This window comes from Belonocnema kinseyi, chromosome 6 (assembly GCF_010883055.1).
Source record: "Belonocnema kinseyi isolate 2016_QV_RU_SX_M_011 chromosome 6, B_treatae_v1, whole genome shotgun sequence".
In the NCBI taxonomy this organism is placed as follows: domain Eukaryota; kingdom Metazoa; phylum Arthropoda; class Insecta; order Hymenoptera; family Cynipidae; genus Belonocnema; species Belonocnema kinseyi.
The window spans coordinates 23,724,883-23,747,029 of record NC_046662.1 but is presented as its reverse complement, the minus strand read 5'-3'; the positions used below and the strand labels follow the sequence as shown (position 1 = coordinate 23,747,029).

Below are 22,147 nucleotides of genomic sequence, written 5' to 3'. Positions count from 1 at the left end.
CGTCCTATTTAAGATTCTTAGAAAACCCATAAATACACACATATATATTGAAAGTCAAGAAAATTTCAATTCCAAATGTGCAGAATTGGAGAAATATAAAATGTAGATCCATAAATAAGAAAAAAAAAGACCAAAAAGACTAATTTTCAAGAAATATTCATATCCGAATCACAGCCAAAAACAGGTATTTTTGATAAAACAGTTGAATTTTCAACAATATAGATAGATTTTCACTTGAGATGAAAATTTCAAGCAACCAAAAGAGATTAGTTTTCAATCAGAAATTTGTACCCCCAATTTAAAAAAAAATTGAATTTTCCACCGAATAAAAAGAATTTTTAAACGAGAAGGATGAATGTTGACCGAATTGTCGAACTTTGAAGAAAATGATTCAGTTTTGAGCCAGGTAGTATAATTTTTGACAAAAAAAAAAGAACCATTAACAACAAATTTCATTGTGGGCGTCGCGACTAGAAAGAGTAAGTATGCACACATATTCATATACACACACAAAAAATACACATGTGCACATAATATTAAATAATAAATAAGTAATTATGTATTTTATATTTGATTACATTTTTAATTTCACGGTTTAGACCAGGAAAAATATATTAAATAATTTGATTTCAATTGTATTTTGTTCACTGGTCTAAAATAAATATTTTTTAATACTGACTTTTATTTCTAAATTGTGAAAAAATTTCATTTCTAAACATGATACGCTATTAAGCTAATTTAAATTATTAAACTAAAATGATATATTTTTGAAGATAAGACTTTTGTAACTTATGATCAAAGTTGCTCGATAGAAAAAATATTTTTAAAATATAACTATCAATGATAAGAAGATACTTTAATTTTGTATTAATTATATTAATTATATCAACATAATTAATAAAAAATAAACAATATATAATAAATAAGTAATAATGTAGTGCATAATTAATTGTATTTCTAATTTCACGGTTTTAACCAGAAAAAATATATCATATAATTTCATTTCAATTCTCTTTTGTTTATTGGTTTAAAATTAATATTTTTTAATATTTATTTTCATTTCTTAATTACGAGAAAATTCCTCTCAAGCTCCGCTGGGATTCGAACCCAGGTCTTTCAGATTACCGTTCTGATTATTTTTTGCACTAAGCATAACCACTAGGAAGGTCCAAAAATGTATTGCAATTTTTTTTTACTTTTTTCGAAATTTAAATAATACACGTGCCACCGGTCACTTCAAAATCCCGTTCAATTAACATGGGGAAATTTTGAATTTTGGGAAAATTGAAATCACGTTCCAGGGTTTCATCAAAACGTGCCAAACTTTGCAGGGATTAAAAAGGGGTGCGGAATAAAATTATACTAATAAAATTTATTTATAACCCACCCTCATCCCCCACGCAGCCCCCCCCCCCAAAACTACATTTTCACGTATTATTGTTACTTTTTCGAAATTTCCATTGTCGTTTTCATGCAAATGATTTCTAATAGACAATTTGCATATATATAATGACTTCTTAAACAATTTTCAATTTTTTAAACAAATTTGACTTATTTAAACAATTATTTATTCTAAAAAAAAGTTTTTAAAATCGTATTTTCTGATTGGAATGCTATATTTTGTCATTGTTTGGAGTAGTAAATTATTCTAAAAACAGTATGTGATTATTTAAACAATCATTTATTGTTTATTTTCAGAATTTCTTAAAATTGAGCCAGAGATTTCTACTCTTTTCAAATTGGTATCCAATGCTACTTTTTGTTGAATAATCAGATAATGTTAATAAATTTCTGCTAATGCTCAACAAATTTCTATTTATTTACATAATTTTTATTTGCATAAGCAGTTATTTTTCAATAACTAAAAAAATGAGATAAAATAGAAAGCATAAAATTAATTACGATTTTAAAAGTTTTCTTGGAAAAGTATTTATTTAAACAAATTATATTTGTTTAAACAATTAAAAAGTAGTCAATTTATTCTTTCTATACACTATACAGTCAGTAACATGATTATATGTGTTCTATTTTATTTCATTTTTTTAGTTATAAAAAAACTGCTTGGACAAATAAAGATTGTTTAAGCAAATAGAAATTTATTAAACATAAAATATTTACATAACACTTTTAAACTATAACAAGCAATTACATTTCAATCAGAAAGTACGATTATTCTTACATTTTTGGGAATAAATAATTGTTCAAATAATTCACATTTGTTTAATACAATGAAAAATTACTTAAATTCAAAACTTCTCAATTTTTAATTATTCAGTTAGCCTTTTTTTGTGGAGAAGAATACTTTTTACAATTAACGTTGATCTTATTTATTATTTAATCATTTAAGTAAAGAAATTCTTTACTATTTAATATGAATCGAAATAGCGTACCAAATTTTCTAAATTATGAAATATTGTGAACGTTAAACTTTTAGTATTGTCATTTAATTAATGTCAAAAAGAAATAAATATGTTTCTTTTATTTCTAGCAGAAAAAAAATTATTTATCTTATATACTTCACAATAAATAAGCTCCAGCAAATTGTTTATTTATGTTGTTTATAACAAAGCTATATCAAATGAAATAAAAATGATTTATATTTTAAAACTTTGTTTATAATAATAAAATTGACCAATGAATCAATAATTTGCCTTATTTGTATGCACGAGTTGTAATTCCAGTTCATTTTAAATATATTTAATATTTAAAGCTTCAAAAAAATACATTTTTCGAAAAAATGGACTTTTTCAAATGAAATACAATACACATGTTATACAATTAAATTCTTAAAATCTTTTAATGTTGCTGAAAATTAAAAGCTACAGTCCTTTTTTAATAATGAATTCAAGAATAAGTTGACAAATTAGATATTATTTATTTAATGTTTATCTATTAGATATAAGAATTTTTTAAGATTTAAAACAGAACATTTGTAAGCTTTTGAACGAAACGTTTTAAGAGAAAAAAATATTTAAAACATTTTAAGGATTTCCAAAAATTTGAAAAATATTTTTTAAATTGTCCAAGATCTAAAAAGCCCAAAATCTCTTCTAAGCTGACTCCAATTTTTCCTAAAATTGTAATTCTTTTTGAAAATATCTGAAACCTTCCAAAATCTTTTTGAATTTTCTCGTTATTTGACATTTTTTGTATTAAAAATGTTTTCTCCCTTTAAATGATAATTTTGTCTATTTTTTTCACTGGAAAATAGCGTTTAAATGTAAATGCAACAATTATTTTGAAAACTCCTATTTTTTGTTTGAAAATTAATCTTTTTTGCAGAAATTTAATATTTTTTAATTAAAAGTGCATGTGCACGTTTTAAAATCTTTTTTGTTTGAGAATTCAGCTTTTTTCTAATAATAAAATATCGGAATTGAAAAATTCCCAAATAATAAAATATCCGAATTGCAAAATTCCGGAATAATAAAATTCCCGAATTGGGAAACCCCCGAATAATAAAGGGGCGACTGAAAATCCCGAAAAACAAAATTCCCTAATTCGAAAATTCCCAAATATAAAAATTTCCGAATTAGAAAATTCCTGAATAATAAAATTTCCGCCCAATGAGATTATCAAATTGGAAAATTTCCGAGCAATACAATTCCCGAATTGGAAAATTCCTAAATAATAAAAGATTCGATTTGAAAAATTCACGAATAAAGAAATTCCCAAATAATAAAATATCCGAAATAAAGAATTCCCAAAAATAACATTCCCGGATAATAAAATTCCCGAATTGGAAAATTCATGAATAATATAAGGATGACTGAAAAATCCCAAAACATTAATTTCTTGAATTGGAAAATTCCCCAATAATAAAATTTGTGAATTGGAAAATTTCCGAATGATAAAATTCCCAAATTAGAAAATTCCCAGATAATACAATTATCGGATTGAGAAATTCCCGAATAATAAAATATCCAAATCGGAAAATTCCCGAAAAATGAAATTTCCAAATAATAAAATTCCGGAATAAAAATATCCGAAATGGAAAATTCCGGGATAATGAAATATCCGAATAATAAAATTCCCGAATTGGAAAATTCATAAATAATAAAGGGGTGACGGACTAATCCGTTAAAATAAAGTTCCCGAATTGAAAATATCCCAAATTACAAAATTTTCTATATAGAAAATTCCTGAATTTGAAGATTCCCAAATAATAAAATATCCGATTTGTAAAATTCTCAAACAATAAAATTTTGGAATAATGAAATTCCGGAATTAGAAAATTTCCTTATGATAAAACTTTTTTAAAATAAAATTCCCTTGTAATATAATTCTCGCATTATAAAATTATTGACTGTGAATATTCCCAAATAACACAATTCCCGAATAATAAAACATCCAAAAAATAAAATTCACAAAGTAGCTGATTTTCGAATAATGAAATTTTGGAATATAAAACTCCCGAATTACTACTGAAAAATCCCGAAAAATAAAATTCCAAAATATTATAATTTCCGAATTAGGAAATTCCCGAATAATAAAATTTCCGTATAACGAGGTTATCGAATTGAAAAATTTCCGAGTAATAAAATTCCTAAATCATAAACTATTCGAATTAAAAAATTTCCGAATAATGAAATTCCCGAATAAATCAAATGTCCGAAATGGAGAATTCCCCTAAATAAAATTTCCGAATAATAAAATGTCTTAATTGGAAAATTTCCGAATAAAAAAATTCCCGAATAATGAAATTCCCGAATATTAAAATATCTAAATCGGAGAATTCCCGAACAATAAAATTTTGGAATAATGAAATTCCTGAATTGTAAAATTCCCAAATAATAAAGGGGCCACTGAAAAATCCCGAAAAATAAAATTCCCGATACTGTAAAATTCCCGAGTTGGAAAATTCCCAAATAATATAATTTTCGATTTGGAAAGTACCGAAATAATAAGGCTTTCGAATTGTAAAATTTTTTAGAAATTTTCCATTTCAGGAATTTTACAGTTTCGTGAATTTGGGTTTTCGGGATTTTTCAGTCGTCCCCTCATTCATTATTCAGGAATTTTCCAATTCGGGAATTTTACTATTTGAGAATTTTGAAATACGGGAATTTTACTGTATCGGAAATGTTTTTTTTGTTAGGATTTTTTAGAGGCCCCTTTATTATTCGAGAATTTAATTTTTCGGAAATTTTATTACTCAAAAATTTTATTATTCGAAGATTTTCCAATTCGGGAATTTTATTATTCAGAAATTTTTGAAATTTAAACATTTTATTATTCGAACATTTTATTTTTAGAGAATCTTATTATTTGGGAATGTTATTATTCTGAAATTTCATTATTTGGGAATTTTTCAATTCGAGAATTTCACAGGGTCCTGAATTTTATTTCTCGGGATTTCTTAGTCGTCTCAAACGTTAAACTACTTTGCTGAAAAGCCATTTTTAATAAAGATTCATAATCGTAGTTAAAAATGAACACTTTTGTTAAAAATTTATGTTTTTCGTTTAAAAATTCAACTATTTGTCAAAGATGAACTATTTTGAAATTATAATTTGCCTATTTTTTTTATGACTGTAAAATCTTTTTTGATTGAAAATACAAGAATTATGTTCAAAATTCGTCTTTATATGTTAAAAATGCATATTTAAAAAATTATAATATTTGACCATGAAAATTGCAACTGTATGTTTTAAAATCTTTTTAGGTCGAGGGTTCAAGTATTTCTTTCAATTTCGTCGATTTCAATTTGTTTCGATTTAAAATTAATATCTTTTTGCTTAAATATTAACAATTATATTTTTTGTTGAAATATCTTTTCCTGTTAAAAATTCAACTATTTGGTTAAAGATAAAATTCCTTGTTGAAATTTTGATTTGACATGACTGAAATTTACAAAAATATTTTTGCATTCTTCTTAAAAGTCTTTCAAAATTTATATTGATACGACCTTAATAACAAAAAAACAAATTAAACTCAAAGACAAATAGTTTATCAAATTTTTTATTTTTTATTAAAAACTATTTTTCCCTTTAAACAGAAAAACTACAGGCGCTCATGGCGCGCGGTTACTATTTCTAATTACTATTTTTTTTAATCTTTCTTCAAAGAAAATGAAAAAAATTTATTCGTAAATAAATTTTTAAATATCTTTTTTAAAGAGCCTAATTAAACAATTTATAATCAAAAATTTTAAAAATAAGACCAATATCGTGTCTTAGAAATATTTTAAAGTATACCTAAGCTACAACTAAACTACAAAAAAATAAATTGCTTAATAATAAACTATTTTTTATGCTAAATACTGATTATTCTTCGGATTTTGAACTATTAGCTCAAATTGCATTGTTTTTGTTCCTGTTGCATGTGTTACTTCGACAGTATAAATTCCAGCATCTCCAAAGTCTATTTTATTGATATAAAGATTATGTGAAGTATGGGAAGAATATGGCCAAATATCAATTTCGAATTTTTCGTTTGCATAAATCTCTTTCTTCTGTGGATTCAGCCATCGAATCGTGAAATTCTTTGGATAGGCGTCAATATCCACAACCAATGCTAATAGTAACCGTGGTTCACGTATGAAAATCTTTACCTTCTCTTCGGTTGTTAAATTTAAATATTTTATGGTTGGATCTGAAAAAAATTTATTTTTATTTCTTAAAAAATCTTTAAAATAATTCTATAAAAAAGGGACCGTCTTTTAAATAATTTAAATGCCAGGGAGTGGGGGCTGGAACAGGTTTTGTGACGATTTGTGACGTAAGGGGATGAAAGAATTTTTTCAAAAAATCATTTTTTTACAATAGTTAAAAATAGGTTTTTAAATAGGATTTTATTCGAAATTTAGTTTAAATTGTACCAGAGCAATAGTCTTTTTCAGCAATAATTAAAAATAGGTTTTAAATAGCATTTTATTTAAAATTTAGTCAAAACTTTAGCACAGAAATAATCTTTTTCAGCCTCTTAGTGATAATATTTTTCGAATTATTATCGTTTGATGAAGGAAATCTTTATTTTCTTATTTTTCGGATACTTAGCAATAAAATCTTCAATTTTGACTTTCTCAAAACAGGCAAAGTTTTTTTAGATTAGTTATTTTTTATTCTTATTTAACATCACCTTATCCCGGAAACAAGTTTCTTTTTTTTTTAAACAATTGAAAAATTCAGTTTTTAACCACTATCCGAAACTGATTTGAAAAACATTTGTATTCAATAAGTAAATATCTCAGGAGCCTGTTTTATTTATTTTTTTTTTACTGAAATTTAAGTTTTTTTTTTTGCAAAACACAGTCGAACCTGCTTCAATTTTCGGTAAGCATTACTTTCAGATATTTAAATTCCACATTCATTTTCTCGAATTTGGTTTTTCCTCCAATAGCAATTCAGATCTTTTTAAAGAATTCCTATTTTTTCCTATTTTCTAGAAAATTTCCCTTTTTTGCCTATTTTTCTTAAATGCGAATTAAATTTAAAGAACCCAATAAGAAAATCCAACAATTTTTGTTGAAATACATTTTATTCAGTTCAAAAATTTATCTACTTGATTAAAAGTTTATATAATTTGTTAAAAATTCAATCTGGTGCTTAAAAATTTAACTTTTTGGTGGAAAATTCGTTTCTTTTAGTTAAAAATAAAGTTTTTGAATTCAAAATTTAACTATTTCAATTTAAGCTGAAAATTGATTGTAATTAATTAAACATTCATCTATTAAAAATTCAACTATCACAATTATCTTTTAAAATTCATCCCTTAATTACAAATTATACTATTTGCTTGCAGATTGAACTATATTCTTGAAAATTCCTTTTTTTTATATTATTAACAAAAATTGGACTATTCTATTTTTTGTTAAATAATGATAGTTTTTAATTGGAAATAAATAGAATTTAGTGGAAAATTCAACTTGAAAATCAAATTCACTTTTTCATTATTGGTTGAAAATAGATCATTTTTAATTGAAAATTTAACAGTTTTCTTGAAAATTGATGTATTTTGTTGAAAGTGTTTTTTTAATTAATCATCGTGATTGTGAATCTAACTTCTTTGTCAAAAGTTGAACTACTTTTAAATAAATTTTTTATTCAAAATTGATACATTTTGTCTTTCATTCTTCTTTCTTGATAAAAATTAATCATTTTGATTGAAAATCTAACATCTTGATTAATTAATAGTGCGTTTTTTTTTTTAATAAATCTCATCGACTGAAAGTTTACCTCTTCTATTAATGGTTGAAAATTTACATATTTTGTCGTAAATTCGTAATTTTTTAGTAGAAAGTTAATCTTTTTGATTAAAAATTCAACTACTTGGTTAAAAATGAACTTCTTTGTTTTTAAGATTCAAGATTCATCTTTTATGTTAAAAATTTTACTATATTGATATAAATTTTTTTTTTAATAAAAATTCAAATTATTTTTCTGCAAAACTTACTATTTCATTTTTCATTGGTAATTAATGGTTTCCCGTTTAAAATTTAACTGTTTAGCTTGAAAATTTAAACTATTGTTTTGGACATTTTACGTTTTTGTAAACTTTATTATTTTTGTAAAAACTCCAACTATTTAGTTGTCTCTTCATATTTTCGGGTTGAAATTTAGAATTCAACTGTATCGTCGAAAAAACGAACATTTGAAAATATTTCCTGGTGAAAAATTTAACTCTATCGTTGAAAATAGGTCTTTTTTAATGAAAATTATTCTTTTCTGGTAGAAATATGATCTTTTTTTATTAAAAATTAATCTGGTTTCTTTAAGAATTCAACTATTTGATTCATAACTCGTCTTTTGTGGATGAACTCAAATCCTTTCAAAATGAAATTAAATTCTTTTTCAATTTAACATAATTTTATTTGAAAAATCAACTATTTTATTAAGAACTAAATTATTTTGTTGACAATTTAACTGTATTTTTTCAACATGTGCCTTTTTGTATAGAAAATTTGTAATTTTGGATTGAAAATTCAATTGTCTATATGACTTTATTGTAATAATAATTTTATCAACATCTTAGCAATAATATTTCTAGAATCATAATTTAATGAAAGGAACATTTGTTTTCTTATTTTGTTATTTTCTCGAAACAGAATAATTTTTTTGGATAAATCATTTTTTACTCTCATTTAACATCTCCTTATCTCGGGAGCAAGTTTCTATTTTTATAAGCAATTAAAAATGTAATTTTAAACCGCTAACTATAGTCGATTTTGATAAAACATTAAATTTTAATATTTTAATAACTTTTTTTAATAAAACTTTTTAGCCACAATTCTCTGTTTGTTCAAAATTGTACTATTTTCTTCAAAATTTAATTATTTTATTTCAAGTTCAAATATATTATTACAAATTCATCTTTTTTGTTTATAAATTTAACTTCTGGGTTAAAAATTAAACTAGTTTGTTAAAAATTCAATCTATTGTTTGAAATTTTAACTCTTTGGTAAAAAATTAATTTTATTTTCGTTAAAAATAACTTTTTGAACTAAAAATTTAACTTTGTTATATTTAGATGAAAATTACTCAATTTTAGTTAAAAATTCAACTGTTACAGTCATATTTGATAATTCAACTCTTGATTAAAACTTTTACTATTTCATTGAAGATTTAAATATTTTGTTAAAAATTCCTTTGTATTTTTTTTATTGGTAATTAATATTTTTTACTACAAATTTGAATATTTTATTCTTGGTTGAAAATTGATAGTTTTTAGTTGAAATTTTCAACTACTTTATTAATAAGTGAACTACTATTTTAAACATTAGTTTTTTTGCTTGAAGATTTAACTAATTTTTTGCTAAAATTGATTTTTTAGCTGAAAATTTAACTGTTTCGTTTAAAAATTGATCTTTTTTAGGTGAAAACTCAACAGATTAGTTAGAAATTTTTAATTTTTTTCAAAATTCCTATTTTATGTCAGAAAATTAATCAACTGAATTATAAATCTAACTCTTTGGTCAAAAGTTTAGCTCGTTTTTAAACATTTACATTGTTGGATAAAGATATAATTATTTTGTTGAAAATTCGTTTATTTTTAAATAATTTTTTTAACTGAAAATTTAATTATTCCGATATTGTTTGAAAATTAATCGTTTTTAGTTCAAAATTCCACAATCTGGTTGAAGATTGATGTATTTTGTTGTAAATTCTTCTTCTTTGGTAGAAAATTAATCATCTAAAATAAAAATCTAACTCTTTGGTTAAAAGTTACACTATTTTGTGAAGATTTAATTTTATGTACTATTTTGTATTACTTTGGTTATTTTGTTAAAACTTAATTTATTTTAAATAAATTTTTTTTAATGAAAATTTAACTAGTCGATTATTTGTAAAAAAAGTGATCGTTTTTAATCGACAATTCAATAACTTAGTTAAAAGTAAAGCTATATTATTGAGAATTCGTTGTTTTTTCAATTCAATTTATTCAACTGCAAACTTTACTATTCTATTTTTCGTTACAAATTTATGATTTGAAATGTAACCATTTGTTTTGAACATTCTAATTTTTTTGTTACAAAAATTTTTTTAATTGGAAAATTCAATTTTTTTCTGTAAAAAATAAAAAAATTTTGTCAGTCATCCTTTTTGGATAAAAATTAATATTTTTTGAAAAATTCAACTGCTTAGTTGACTATCTGATCATTTGGTTAAAAATCAACTTCTTGTTGTAAATTCTTATTTTCGCACTAAAAATTCAACTATTTTTTTAGACTTCCGCTTTTTGGTTTGAAAATTCTACAATTTGTTCAATTTTTTTCTCTCTCAACTGAAAAATCTTATCACGTTCAAAATGTATCACTTTTTTTTTAATTTTACCTTCCTTGTAAAAAAAAATATTTTGATTGAAGATTCAACTTTTTTTATTTGTCTGTTTTGGTCTAATCGAACTATTTTCGATTTGAAAATAAAATCGTTTTCAGTGTAAACATCAGCTATCGAATTTTTCGTTAATAAATCACATTATTGGTTCAATTCGGATTTTTTTTAGTATAATCTTTTCTTGAAGATTCATCTTTTTAGTGGAAAATTCAACTATTTTGTAAAAATTTATTTATTTTGTTGAAAAATCAACTATTTAGTTTAAAATGGAATTGCTTTGTTTAAAATTTAATTGTTTTTTGGATTTTGTTGTCCTTTTCAAATAAAAATTCAAATGTCTTCTATAAAAACGATGTTTTTGGCTCAAAATTTCTACTATCTGGCTTTTGGTTTTGTTTTTGTATTTTTTGTTTCAAAGTTGACGCATGTGATTGGAAATTAATTTATGCTTCTTTTTTGGCCTAAAGATCTGATTATTTGGTTAAAAAGGCAACCGTTTGTGCTTGAAATCAATTTTTTTTTTAATTCAACTATTTACTTTGTAAATGATTTTTGAGAAGGGGTGCAAAAAATGTTAAAAAACCTGATTTAGTTTTCAAACGGCCTTTAAAATTTTTTTAAAAAGGGATAAAAAATTTACGAACCATAAATCTGGATGTAAGTCTCGCTGATTTTTCTTTCCATTGTTGCAGTATTAGTGAGGACACATTTGTAGACACCTTCATCTTCCTTTGTGGTATTAAATATTTTCAATATATTTTTTACATATGTGACATTTAAATTGTATTCCAGTGGGTAATATGGTTCAAATGTGTATTTTTTTGTAGAATTCAACAAAGAGGTGTTCTAGACGAGCATATAAATTATAAGTAAAGATAAAAAAAAATCAATTTCTTAAAACTATTAGTTACTTTTTTGACTATCCCCCTAGACCATAATTTATTATTGATAATTTCAAATTGAAATTTAAGAGAAATGTATCAAATGATTTTGAATTGAAAGCGCTAAAATTCAAAATATTTTTGAAAAAGTTAAAATTTTGGAAAGAGGACACTAATTCTAATTTCAATTGAAAACAAAAAAAAATTGAAGAGAAACTTTCAAAATACAAAACGTTCAAACTGGAATTCTTAAATTTGGACAATTTCACTGGAAAGGAGTTGAATTTATCTTATTTCTAAACCAAAGCGTTCAGAATTAGAAAATTTTATTTTTGATTCAAAAATCTCAAAATTACAAAATTTTAGATTATAAAGTTTACATAGAACAACTACAAAACGTTTAGAATTTCGTAAGCTTTTACTTTGAAATATTCAATTTATTCTTAAATTTAAAATTGGCAAATACTAAAAATATAATTAAAAAGACTTTACAAATTTTAATACAATTTTTTATTTTTCAAGACATTTTTTAAAAATAATTTACGAAACTTTTGAATCATGTTAAAGGATATTTAAAAGTTTTTTTTAATTCTAAAAATTATTTATATCTTGAGAAAATTTCAAAAATTGTTTTAAAAACTGTAGAATTGTGAAGATTAAAAAACAAAGTTTCGAAACTTTTAAAGCATATTGAAAAGTTTTAAGAAATTTAAAAAATATCTGAAGATTTCTGGAAAAGTTTCAAATGATTTTTTTGTTTTGAAAAGTAAATTCTAATTAAAAATTAAAAAAGATTTCAAAATGTTTCAAATTATTCCCTGAAATTTCTTAAATTTCAAAGCGAAATTTTGTAATTTCGCAAGATTAAATAAATCTAGACAAAATTCAAGTAAGATGAAAAGATATTTAGAAGCTTTGAAAAGTTACAAAAATAATGTAAAACCTGAAAAGATGTCAGTTAATTTTTGAAATCTAGATTTTTTAAATCTTTCTGAAGAAAAAAAATTCTTAAGATTCCTAGGAAGATTTTTAATGATTTTCGAATTTTTAAGATTAGTTTTAAGAGAATATTGAGAATATTGAATATTGAAAAAATCAAATAAGTTCAAAAAATGTTTAAATGTTTTGAAAAAATTCAAAAATACTTTTAAACTTGAAGAAATATGAAATTTTTTTCGAATCTTGATCTTTGAAAGATTTCTAAAACATAAATTATCTTAAGAATCCAAACAAAATTTTAAATGAATTTTAATTTTAAAAAAATAATAAGTTTTAAGAGAATATTTAAAAAGATTTCAAAACTTTTAAAAGGGTTTCACAAATTTTCGAAAAGAATTCCGAAAGATTTTAAGGTGATTTTATAATTTTGCTGGATTTTTACAAATAATTTGGGAAATATTCTAATAATTCTAAAGTACATTTGAAACTTTTGAAAAAATTCAAGATCTAATTTAAATCTTGACAGTATTTCGAATCGAACATTTTTTGACAAAATGTAGATTTTTAAAGATTAAAAAAAAAACAGTTAAATCTTTTTAAGAATTTTATTCAAAATATTTTTAAAATTATAAAAGATTTCTGAATCTTCTTTAATTTCTAAATAGTTATTCAAAAGGTGTATTTTGTTTAAAAAATTATTTTCCCCTTAAAGTGAAAAATTACGCACGCTTATAGAGCCCGATCGATGATGCTACTTTTAGAATAGAAAAATAACAATAGTGACTTTTTTGGCAAAAGTAACAATAGTTACTTTTTTTATCAAAAGTAACAAAGAAAAAGTAACACTTTGAAATGTTAACGATAACGATGACTAGTTTCTTGTAAAAAAAACAACTTACATATCACTGTTCTAAATTTAATTGATAAATTCATAATATGTAAATGATAAATATTTGAATGATAAGAAATAAAAATACCATTGGTAATTCCCAGTCTAAAATATAATTCGTCAAATTGGTGATCGGTGCATGACATTCAACTTCCAAGGTCCCCCCTATTAGATCACATCTATCTATGGACTTTATGTTTGGTTCATTTATCAATCTATGCTCTAAAACAAAAATTAGATATTCATTATAAATTATCCTGTTTCATTTTTTCATCGGCATACAAATTACGCTGCCTATGAATACTATCGGACCAATAACCAGGTTAGCTATTAAAAATTAGCCTTGACTTTAAAAGACGATGACGCCGCCCAGATTATAGATAAGAATATTTAGAAAAATTCATTCGGAAGCTTATTAAATAATGCTTTGAATAAGCCCTAGTTGAAGTAATTCAACCTTGTGAGTATTAAGTTATCAAATGAAAAAGATAGAAAGAAGATTCAAATTTTCTAGGAATTTGGTTACCTTAGCTTCAGTTTTAGACAGAAGCTATTGAAATTAATTTTTTAATTTTATTATAAAGTTAAAAAAAGTTAAAATCCCAAATAGGACTTTTGTAAAATATCAAATAAAAAATTAATTTCAATAGCTCCTGCCAAGAATTGAAGGTAAAGTAACAAAATTCCTCAAGAATCCGAATCTTCTTTCTATCTCATTTGATAACTTAATTCCCACAAGGTCGAACTACTTCAACAATAGTTTATTCGACGCAGAATTTAATGTGCTTCCAAATGAATTTTTCTAAATATTTTTATCTATAATCTGGGCGGCGTTTTCAGCTCTAAAAGTCAAGGCTAATTTTTGGGCAGTATTCATTTTATCGCGGTCTACCTGCTCGTCTTACCCTCTCCACTCAACTTCCCCTCACGTCGCTGACTGAGCGTGAGCGCTTTGTCGAGTCTTTCCAGCGGGGACCCCTTTGTCCCAGTAAGGAATAAAATACAAAAAATAAAAATGTTTTAATTTTGCATTCAGCAATTTAAAAATATTATATTCGGAATCTACGTTTTTTTGCGATTCCAAAGATATGTCACTTGCAATCAAAAAATTCATGTTAGAATAAATTATCGCAGATTTTAGTTTATGTTTTGAACTTAGTTAGCTATCATTATAGAATTTTCCGTAGTATAGTTGAAAATGATCCAGTTTATTTTGTAGAAAATTTATATTTTGACAATTCAACTGCTGAAAATTCTTGAAAAATTAACTGTTAAAAATTAAACTGTTGAATTTGTAGACAATTTGTGTGTTGTTAATTAAACTATGCAATTTTGTAGCGAGTTTGTCGCTGGAAAATTATTTTTAATTCAACAAATTAATTCAAAATTTTAATAAAGGATCTTACAATAAAATAAATTAATTCTCAACTAAAATGATAAATCTTAAACAACAAAAATGTGAATTTTTAACAAAGTAGGTTAACTTTTTAGTTCTAAAATTTATTCATTTTCAGCTGTCAATTTCTTTAAAAGTATACCATTTCAAGCATTCTTTTTAAATTGTTTGATTCCACATTAGCATTCGAGATTAATTATTTAACTAAGCATTGGCTTTAATAATTTTTTAAAATATAAAATGTTCTTATAATGAATTCAATTTTGTATTTATTGTCTCGAGTTTTTAGAATAATATAATTATAAAATAATTAATAATATGAATCATTATACCCAACTATTTTAATCCACATGATTTAAATTTAAATTTAGTATTTTTATGTTTTTAAAGTTTAGGAGATTATATAACAATAATTAGGGGATGATATTCAAATTATATATATATTATATTTTAGGAGCAGAATTAAATTATAATTCTTTTGATTTCGCTGAAAGAGAATCTAAATTAGTAGTTTAAATTTTTATTTTTTATTAAAAGTTTAATAATAATAATTTGATATTATTATTCTTCGTAGAACTTTTCGCGAATATCGTTACGATAAATTAATAATATTAATTTGAAAAAGATTCCTACCTATGAATTTAAATTTGATAAAACCTGGATCCTCGAATTTTTTTTATGTATTTTTTTATGTAAAATTTATGTAGAATATTAGTAATATTGATATTAAATAGCTCTAAATATAGAAAATATTGAGTTTAAAGATCATCCTCTAATTATTATAATTATATTAATACCTAATTTTTAAAAACATAATAATCAGTTTCAATTTATGTAACATGGAATAAATCAGTAGGTATAATTATTCATACTATTAATTATTAATTATTTAATTATTTTCAAAACTGGAGATAATAAATAAAAAATTTCGTTTATTATAATAACATTTTATATTTTTTAAAATCGTTAAAACCAATGCTTAGTTAAATAATTAATCTAGAACTGTAATGTGAAATTGAAGAATTTTAAAGGAATACTTAAAATACCATACTTTAAAATAATTGGCAGCTGAAAATTAATGAATTTATCAACTAAAAATAACTCTTGTTTGGTTGAAACTTTATTATGTTAGTGTGATATTTATCTCTTTGGTTGAAAAATTAATTATTTTGTTGTAAAGTAATTTTTTAATCCAAAAATGTAACTATTCCATTTTTGGTAGAAAATTTCTCTTTTAAAATATATGATTCTTCTAGGTAATTGGGTAAAAATTCATATATTCTGTTTAAATTTCACTTCACAGAGACAAATTTTATACAAAACTGCACAGTTTAGTTAATAACACACGAATTTTCTAAAAAATTTAACAGTTAAATTTGTAACAGTTAAGTTTTCAACAAAATTCAGCAGTTGAATTGTCAACAGAAGAATTTCCTACAAAATAAACTGTTGCATTTTTAACTATACTACGGAAAATCCCATAATGCTAGCTAGCCAGGGTCACAACATAAACTAGAATCTGTGATAATTTAGTCGAATTTTATTCTTTTGATGGCAAGTGACATATCGTTCTAATTGCAAAAAAAACGCAGATTCCGAATATAATATTTTTAAATTGCTGAATGCAAAATTGAAACATTTTTATGTTTGGTATTTCATTCCTCGCAGGGACAAAGGGGCCCCCCGCTTGCAAGGCTCGACACAGCGCTCTTGCTCAGTCAGCGACGTGAGGGGAAGTCGAGTGGAGTGGGTAAGGCGAGCAGGTAGACCGCGATAAAATGAAAATCACGCTAATTTTTAATAGATGACCGGTTTAGTGGTCCAATTATAATTATCAGAAGTGTATTTAAATTGATCAAATACTTACTAAAGAATATGGTAGGTATCAGACGTTCTTCATATCGACCATCAGGGGATCTGGCTTTGCAAACAAATAAACCATTATCTTCAGGAGCAAAATTGATAACTCTAAAACCGAATGAGGGATGGTAATTGAATCTTTTATCATTCGTGAGAACCTAAAACATAAAATATTTATTTTTCCTCATCAACTCGAAAGGACATCCACTAACTAATTAGCCGTGACACCTTCGAGAATACAGATAAGAATATTTTTCAAACAACGTTGAAAATTTCATTCAGTTCTGCGTTAAATGAGCCTTGCTTGAAGTAATTTCGCCTTTTAGTTATTAAGTTATCACGTCAGAAAGACAAAAATAAAATTAGGATAAAAGATTAAAATTTAAAAATTTTTTAATTTATCTGCTATATCGTCAGAGATTGTACCTTACCGACAGTAGATCAACCCTCCAAACCATGAAGGCAGAAAATCTACAAACAAAATTTTTTTTTTTTCAAGAAATAATTTTAAAAGATAAAAACTTGCTTAAAAATACGAATTTTTTTATCTTTATCATGTGATAACTTAATACCCAATAGGCGAGATTTCTTCAACTAGGGTCGATTTGACGCAGAATTTAATTAGATTTCCAACGATTTAAATAATAATTATTATCTTTATTTAGGATAGTGATAGTCGGGTTAGTGATCCGATACTATCCATCGATAGAGTATTTTAAAATTCACATTTTTTAATTCATGAATGTTTGACGTATTTAAAAAAAACCTTGATACACTGATATCACCTACTGTAACATTTCTACGATAATGGCGCTCAAGTTCCATTTTTATTTCTCGAGATGCTCGATCGCAACCAAAAGTTGCTTCAAAATGTTTACCCATAATGTAGACCCTGTGTCCCAACTTTTGTCCAAAAAGACTTTTTGAAGCTGAAATTTTTGAAAATTTAAATTAAATAATAATATTAAGTTTGTAGTCTTAAAAATAGTTTAAAGGAATCTGTATTATCATCAGAGAATAACAGAAATTCTTAACGTCTTTTCAGACTAGATGGAGTTATGAATGAAAAATTCATGAATGAATGTAATATGTTACAAGTCAAATTTTCCAAGGAATCTGTATTATTATCAGAGCATAACAAAAATTCTTAGCGTCTTTTCAGACTAGATGGAGCTATAAATTTAAAAAATTTTTAATTAATTTTTTTTCTGAAAAAAATCTCCTCTTTTGCTCCGCTAGGAATCGAACCACAGAACTTCCGATTGCCTGTCGGGTGATTTCCCTTAAGCTACTAGAGAGATCCCAAGAAGAATTCTTTTTCAAAAATTCACGCATTATTTTTCCAGGTGTTACAAGTAAAATTTTTCAAAACTTCTCGTAAAAGCCTACAACTGATGGTAATGCAGATTTCTTCAAAACTTTGATTGGAAAAGCTGGCAAAAAATGTGTGTATTTCTGAAAAAGGACTCTTCTTTCGATCTCTATAGTAATTGAGGGAAAAGAACCCGACAAGCAATCAGAAATTATATGGTTCGATTCCCAGTGGAGCGAAGGGGAAGATCTTTTTTCAGAAAAAAATTAATTTAAAAAATTTAAAATGGCTCGTATTTAAAAATAGGATTAATTATACCTACACGTTACGTAGAAGATTGTCTTATTGAAAAGGTTAAATTCAGGATCCAAATCTGTATGTGTATTATTGTTTATTTCTATACAACCATAAAAGCCAGTATCTCCGTGGACTGCTCTTGGACGTCGAAAAATATTTGTGATTGAACCAGTGCCATTTTTATGTCGCGAAATTGTAAAATCGGAAGTCTGGGACTAAAAAATTCAGTTAAAAAAATATTTATTAAATTTTATTCAAACAAAAAATTTGTTATTACCTTATAATTTTATTTTCTATGAAAAAAAAAAATTCGTATAAATACCGATTTTTCATGTTTTCTATAGTGGATGTAATCCATTCCTGGATAATAGAAGTTCATAAATGTATTGCCATGACAAACCATTTCGAGGGCATCACCTTCTTTAATTACAATCGACCTAAATTCGACATCCTCCCATTCTTTTGGTTCAATTAAATATGCCTCTATATCTGAAAAAAAAAACATATTTTACTCAAATTATCACCAAGATTTCCAGGACTTTTTTTTATATTTTTCCTTCTTAAAAAAAAATCGTAGTCAAGACATCTCGTGTATAATGGCTGTTTGAAACTTGACTGATTGCATACTTCGTTGATATAAATATTTTAGTTTTTTAGTTATTATGTTAAAACAATTACTTCAGATAAATAATTTTTTGAGAACAATAAAAAATCTGCCTGAGCCCGGATTTGAACTCGGGACGTCACCTTTGTTTCCACTCCACTCATGGATAATGGCGTTCTTCAAAACTAATTTTTGTCCAAAGTAAAGGTAAAAAACGGATCGATTTCAAAAGATAATAATAATTATTAAAAAATAATTTAAATCTTGAGAAGATTTCGAAAAATTTTAAACAAAATGTCAATTTTTGAAGATTTAGAAAATCAATTTTAAGGGAAAATTGAAAAAGATTTTTAAAAATTTCAAATGATCTACATTTACGAAGAAGACTAGGTGATTTTTGAACAAAATGGAAGATTTCGAAAAATAAAAAATGGAGATGTTTGAAGATTTCAAAAAGAACCTTTTTAAGTATTGTAAAAGGTTTCAAGAGAATAACAAAATTTCATCAGAGTTCTGCTTGAATTTCAAATTAATTTTTATTTTGAAAAATAAATTTAAAGAAATTGAAAAAAACTCAAAACATTTCAAATTATTTCCTAAAATTTCAAAAAACGTTTTGAAATAATTCAAAAATAATTTTAAACTTGTAAAAATCTCAAACTTTTTAAATTATGTTTCTGAGGATTGCGAAAAAAAAAACTTTTTTTTAGAATTTTGAAAGGTTGGTAGTGAATGCCATTTTTTTAAGATTCTTAGGAAAACCTTTAATTGGTTTTCTTATTTTGGAAAATTGAATTTTAAGGAAAAATTTCAAAAGGTTTAAAATCATTTCCTACAATTTCAAAAGAAATTCAAAAGAATTCAAAACGAAATTTTGAAATGATTTGAGTTAAAAGCTTTTTAAGACTTTCAAAAACTTTCAAGAAAATCAAAAAAATTCCTAAGATTTCTGAGAAAATCGCAAATGATTTTTTATTTCAAATAATTAAATTTAAGGAAATATTGAACAAAAATTAACATTTTAGAAGATTTCAGGAATTATCAGAAAGATTTTAAAGCTATTTTTTCAGAGTTTTAAAAGAATGTCAGAAATATTCGATTTAGGTAAAAAGATATTTTGGAACATTATGAGTTTTGAAGAGATTAAAAATATTTTAAAACTGCAAGATTTCCGAAATTTAATCAAATGTTTTCAAATTTCTTTAAAACTTCCACAAGTCCTAAATACTTTTGAGTTGACCCGAATGAACAAATGTTGAAAAAATGAACAACTAAAATTAAAAAATAAATAGTTTTTTTTATTATTGATTTTTTATTGAAAATTATTTTTCCTCGAATTATAATTTGTCTATTCTTTCTCGTTGGCAGAAAAATAATTTTTTGTTCAAAATTCGATTTGTTTTCTTTTTTTTTTAATCTGTCTTTGTGGTTTAAAGCCTGATCTTTTTGGATTACACTATTTTGTTAGAAATTAATCTTTGTAGAAAACCAATCTGTAAAAAAAATAATAAACTATTTGATTATAAATTAAGCTAATTAGCAGAAAAATCGTATCATTTGGAAAACATTTAATCTTTTTTTATTAAGCTTTAAATGTTTGAAAATAAAAATTAATTGATTAAGGGTTCAACTTTTTTTATTAAACGTTGTTTTTTTGAATGAAGTAAACTGATTCGTATTTGTGGTTGAAAATTAAATTTTTTTTTTGAAAAATCGCGTTTTTGGATCAAAAATTTGTCTTTTTGATTTGAAAATTGAACAATTTGTTCTGCTTTTTTTTATTATTTACTTAAACATATGTTGCTGTTAAAAAATCGTAATTTTTGTTTGAAAATTCATACCTTTGGTTGAGAAATTAACTGTTTTATTAAAAATTAAACTATTTTGTTGAAAACTTGAATTTCCTTCAAGTAAAATTTATCTTTTTGGTTGAGAATTTAATAGTTTCAATGAAAATTTAACAATGTTGCTAAAAAAAATTTTCGTTAAGAAAATTTAAATAACTGTTTAAAATTTCTGCATTTTTTGAAGACTTGATTTTTCTTTTTGTACAAAAAGTAATATTTATGTTTGAAAATTCAACTATTTGATTAGAAATAGTACTATTTCCTTGAAATTTTGCTTTTTTGGTTAAAAATATTTGTTTTTTTTCTTAATATTTTACTTTATTTCGGAAATTTAACTGTTTTGTAGACAATTCATCTATATCATTGATAATTCGACTTTTGTAAAGAAAATTTATTTTATTTGTTGAAAATTCATCTTTTTGGTTGAGAATTTTCCAATTTTGTAGAAAATTTGCTAATTTTGTTAAAATTTTTTTAAAATACTTTTTTAAATCAAGATTTAACTAACTAGCTGAAAATTAATTTTTAAAACTATAATTCATCTATTTTGCAGAAAATACAACTTTTTAAAATTTGTCTCTTCTTTATTTAAAATTGAACTTTTTTCCTTGAAATATCAACTATTACATTTTGTGTTGAGAATTCATCTCAACTATGCATTACATTTTCAATTGAGAATTTATCTTTTTAGTTCAAAAATTCAACTAGTTGGTTAAAAATTAACTTTTGTGTTGAATGTTTGATTTTTGATATCTAAAATCTTAAAAATTTGTTAAAAAATTTTCTTGACAATTTTAGGAAAATTAAATTCATTTAGGCTTAAAATAAACTAACAAATAAACTTAAAAAATAAATAATTATCCAAATTGTTCTTTTTTGTATTAAGATTTAAGTTAATAAAAATGTGTATTACTAGATCGTGATTTACCATTGGAAATGTCATAAATGATTGACGTAGCGGAAAGAGATGATTAGATTAGGTCAAAGGTATAATTCACTAACTGTTCATCTTCTTATCAGTTTGTCATTCAAAAGGATTAATGTAAATTGAACATTAAAATCTAACTATTATTCTGCTTTTCTTATCGTTGGATTCGAGAAGAAATTAATTTTATGACCTCAAAATCAACTACTAATAATCCAATACCAGAAATAACAATAAACAGGTGGTTACTTACTTATGAAAAAAGCAGAAACGATTAAAATAACCCTAATCTTTCTTAATAGATGCACCATATTTTAAGGTCCTATAAACTTGAAATGTCAAAAATTTTGTCCACTGCACACGAATGCTATTTTGATACTGACAGAAAGACAATCAAATTGAAGAGGGGACAATCAGCATCA

The 22,147-nt window shown here is 24.2% G+C and overlaps 1 protein-coding gene across 1 annotated transcript; it reads right to left on the bottom strand.

Annotated features, from left to right (window-relative positions):
• Positions 1-6,151: 6,151 nt before the first annotated feature.
• On the bottom strand, positions 6,152-22,115 carry LOC117174376. Its single transcript, XM_033363448.1, has 8 exons — positions 21,979-22,115; positions 18,672-18,838; positions 18,375-18,564; positions 17,530-17,669; positions 16,748-16,898; positions 13,573-13,706; positions 11,420-11,621; positions 6,152-6,594 (listed from the first exon to the last, which is right to left on the bottom strand). Exons 1-8 carry the CDS (start codon positions 22,034-22,036, stop codon positions 6,251-6,253), a joined length of 1,386 nt encoding a protein of 461 aa, XP_033219339.1. The 5' UTR covers positions 22,037-22,115; the 3' UTR covers positions 6,152-6,250.
• Between the last annotated feature and the right edge of the window lie 32 nt (positions 22,116-22,147).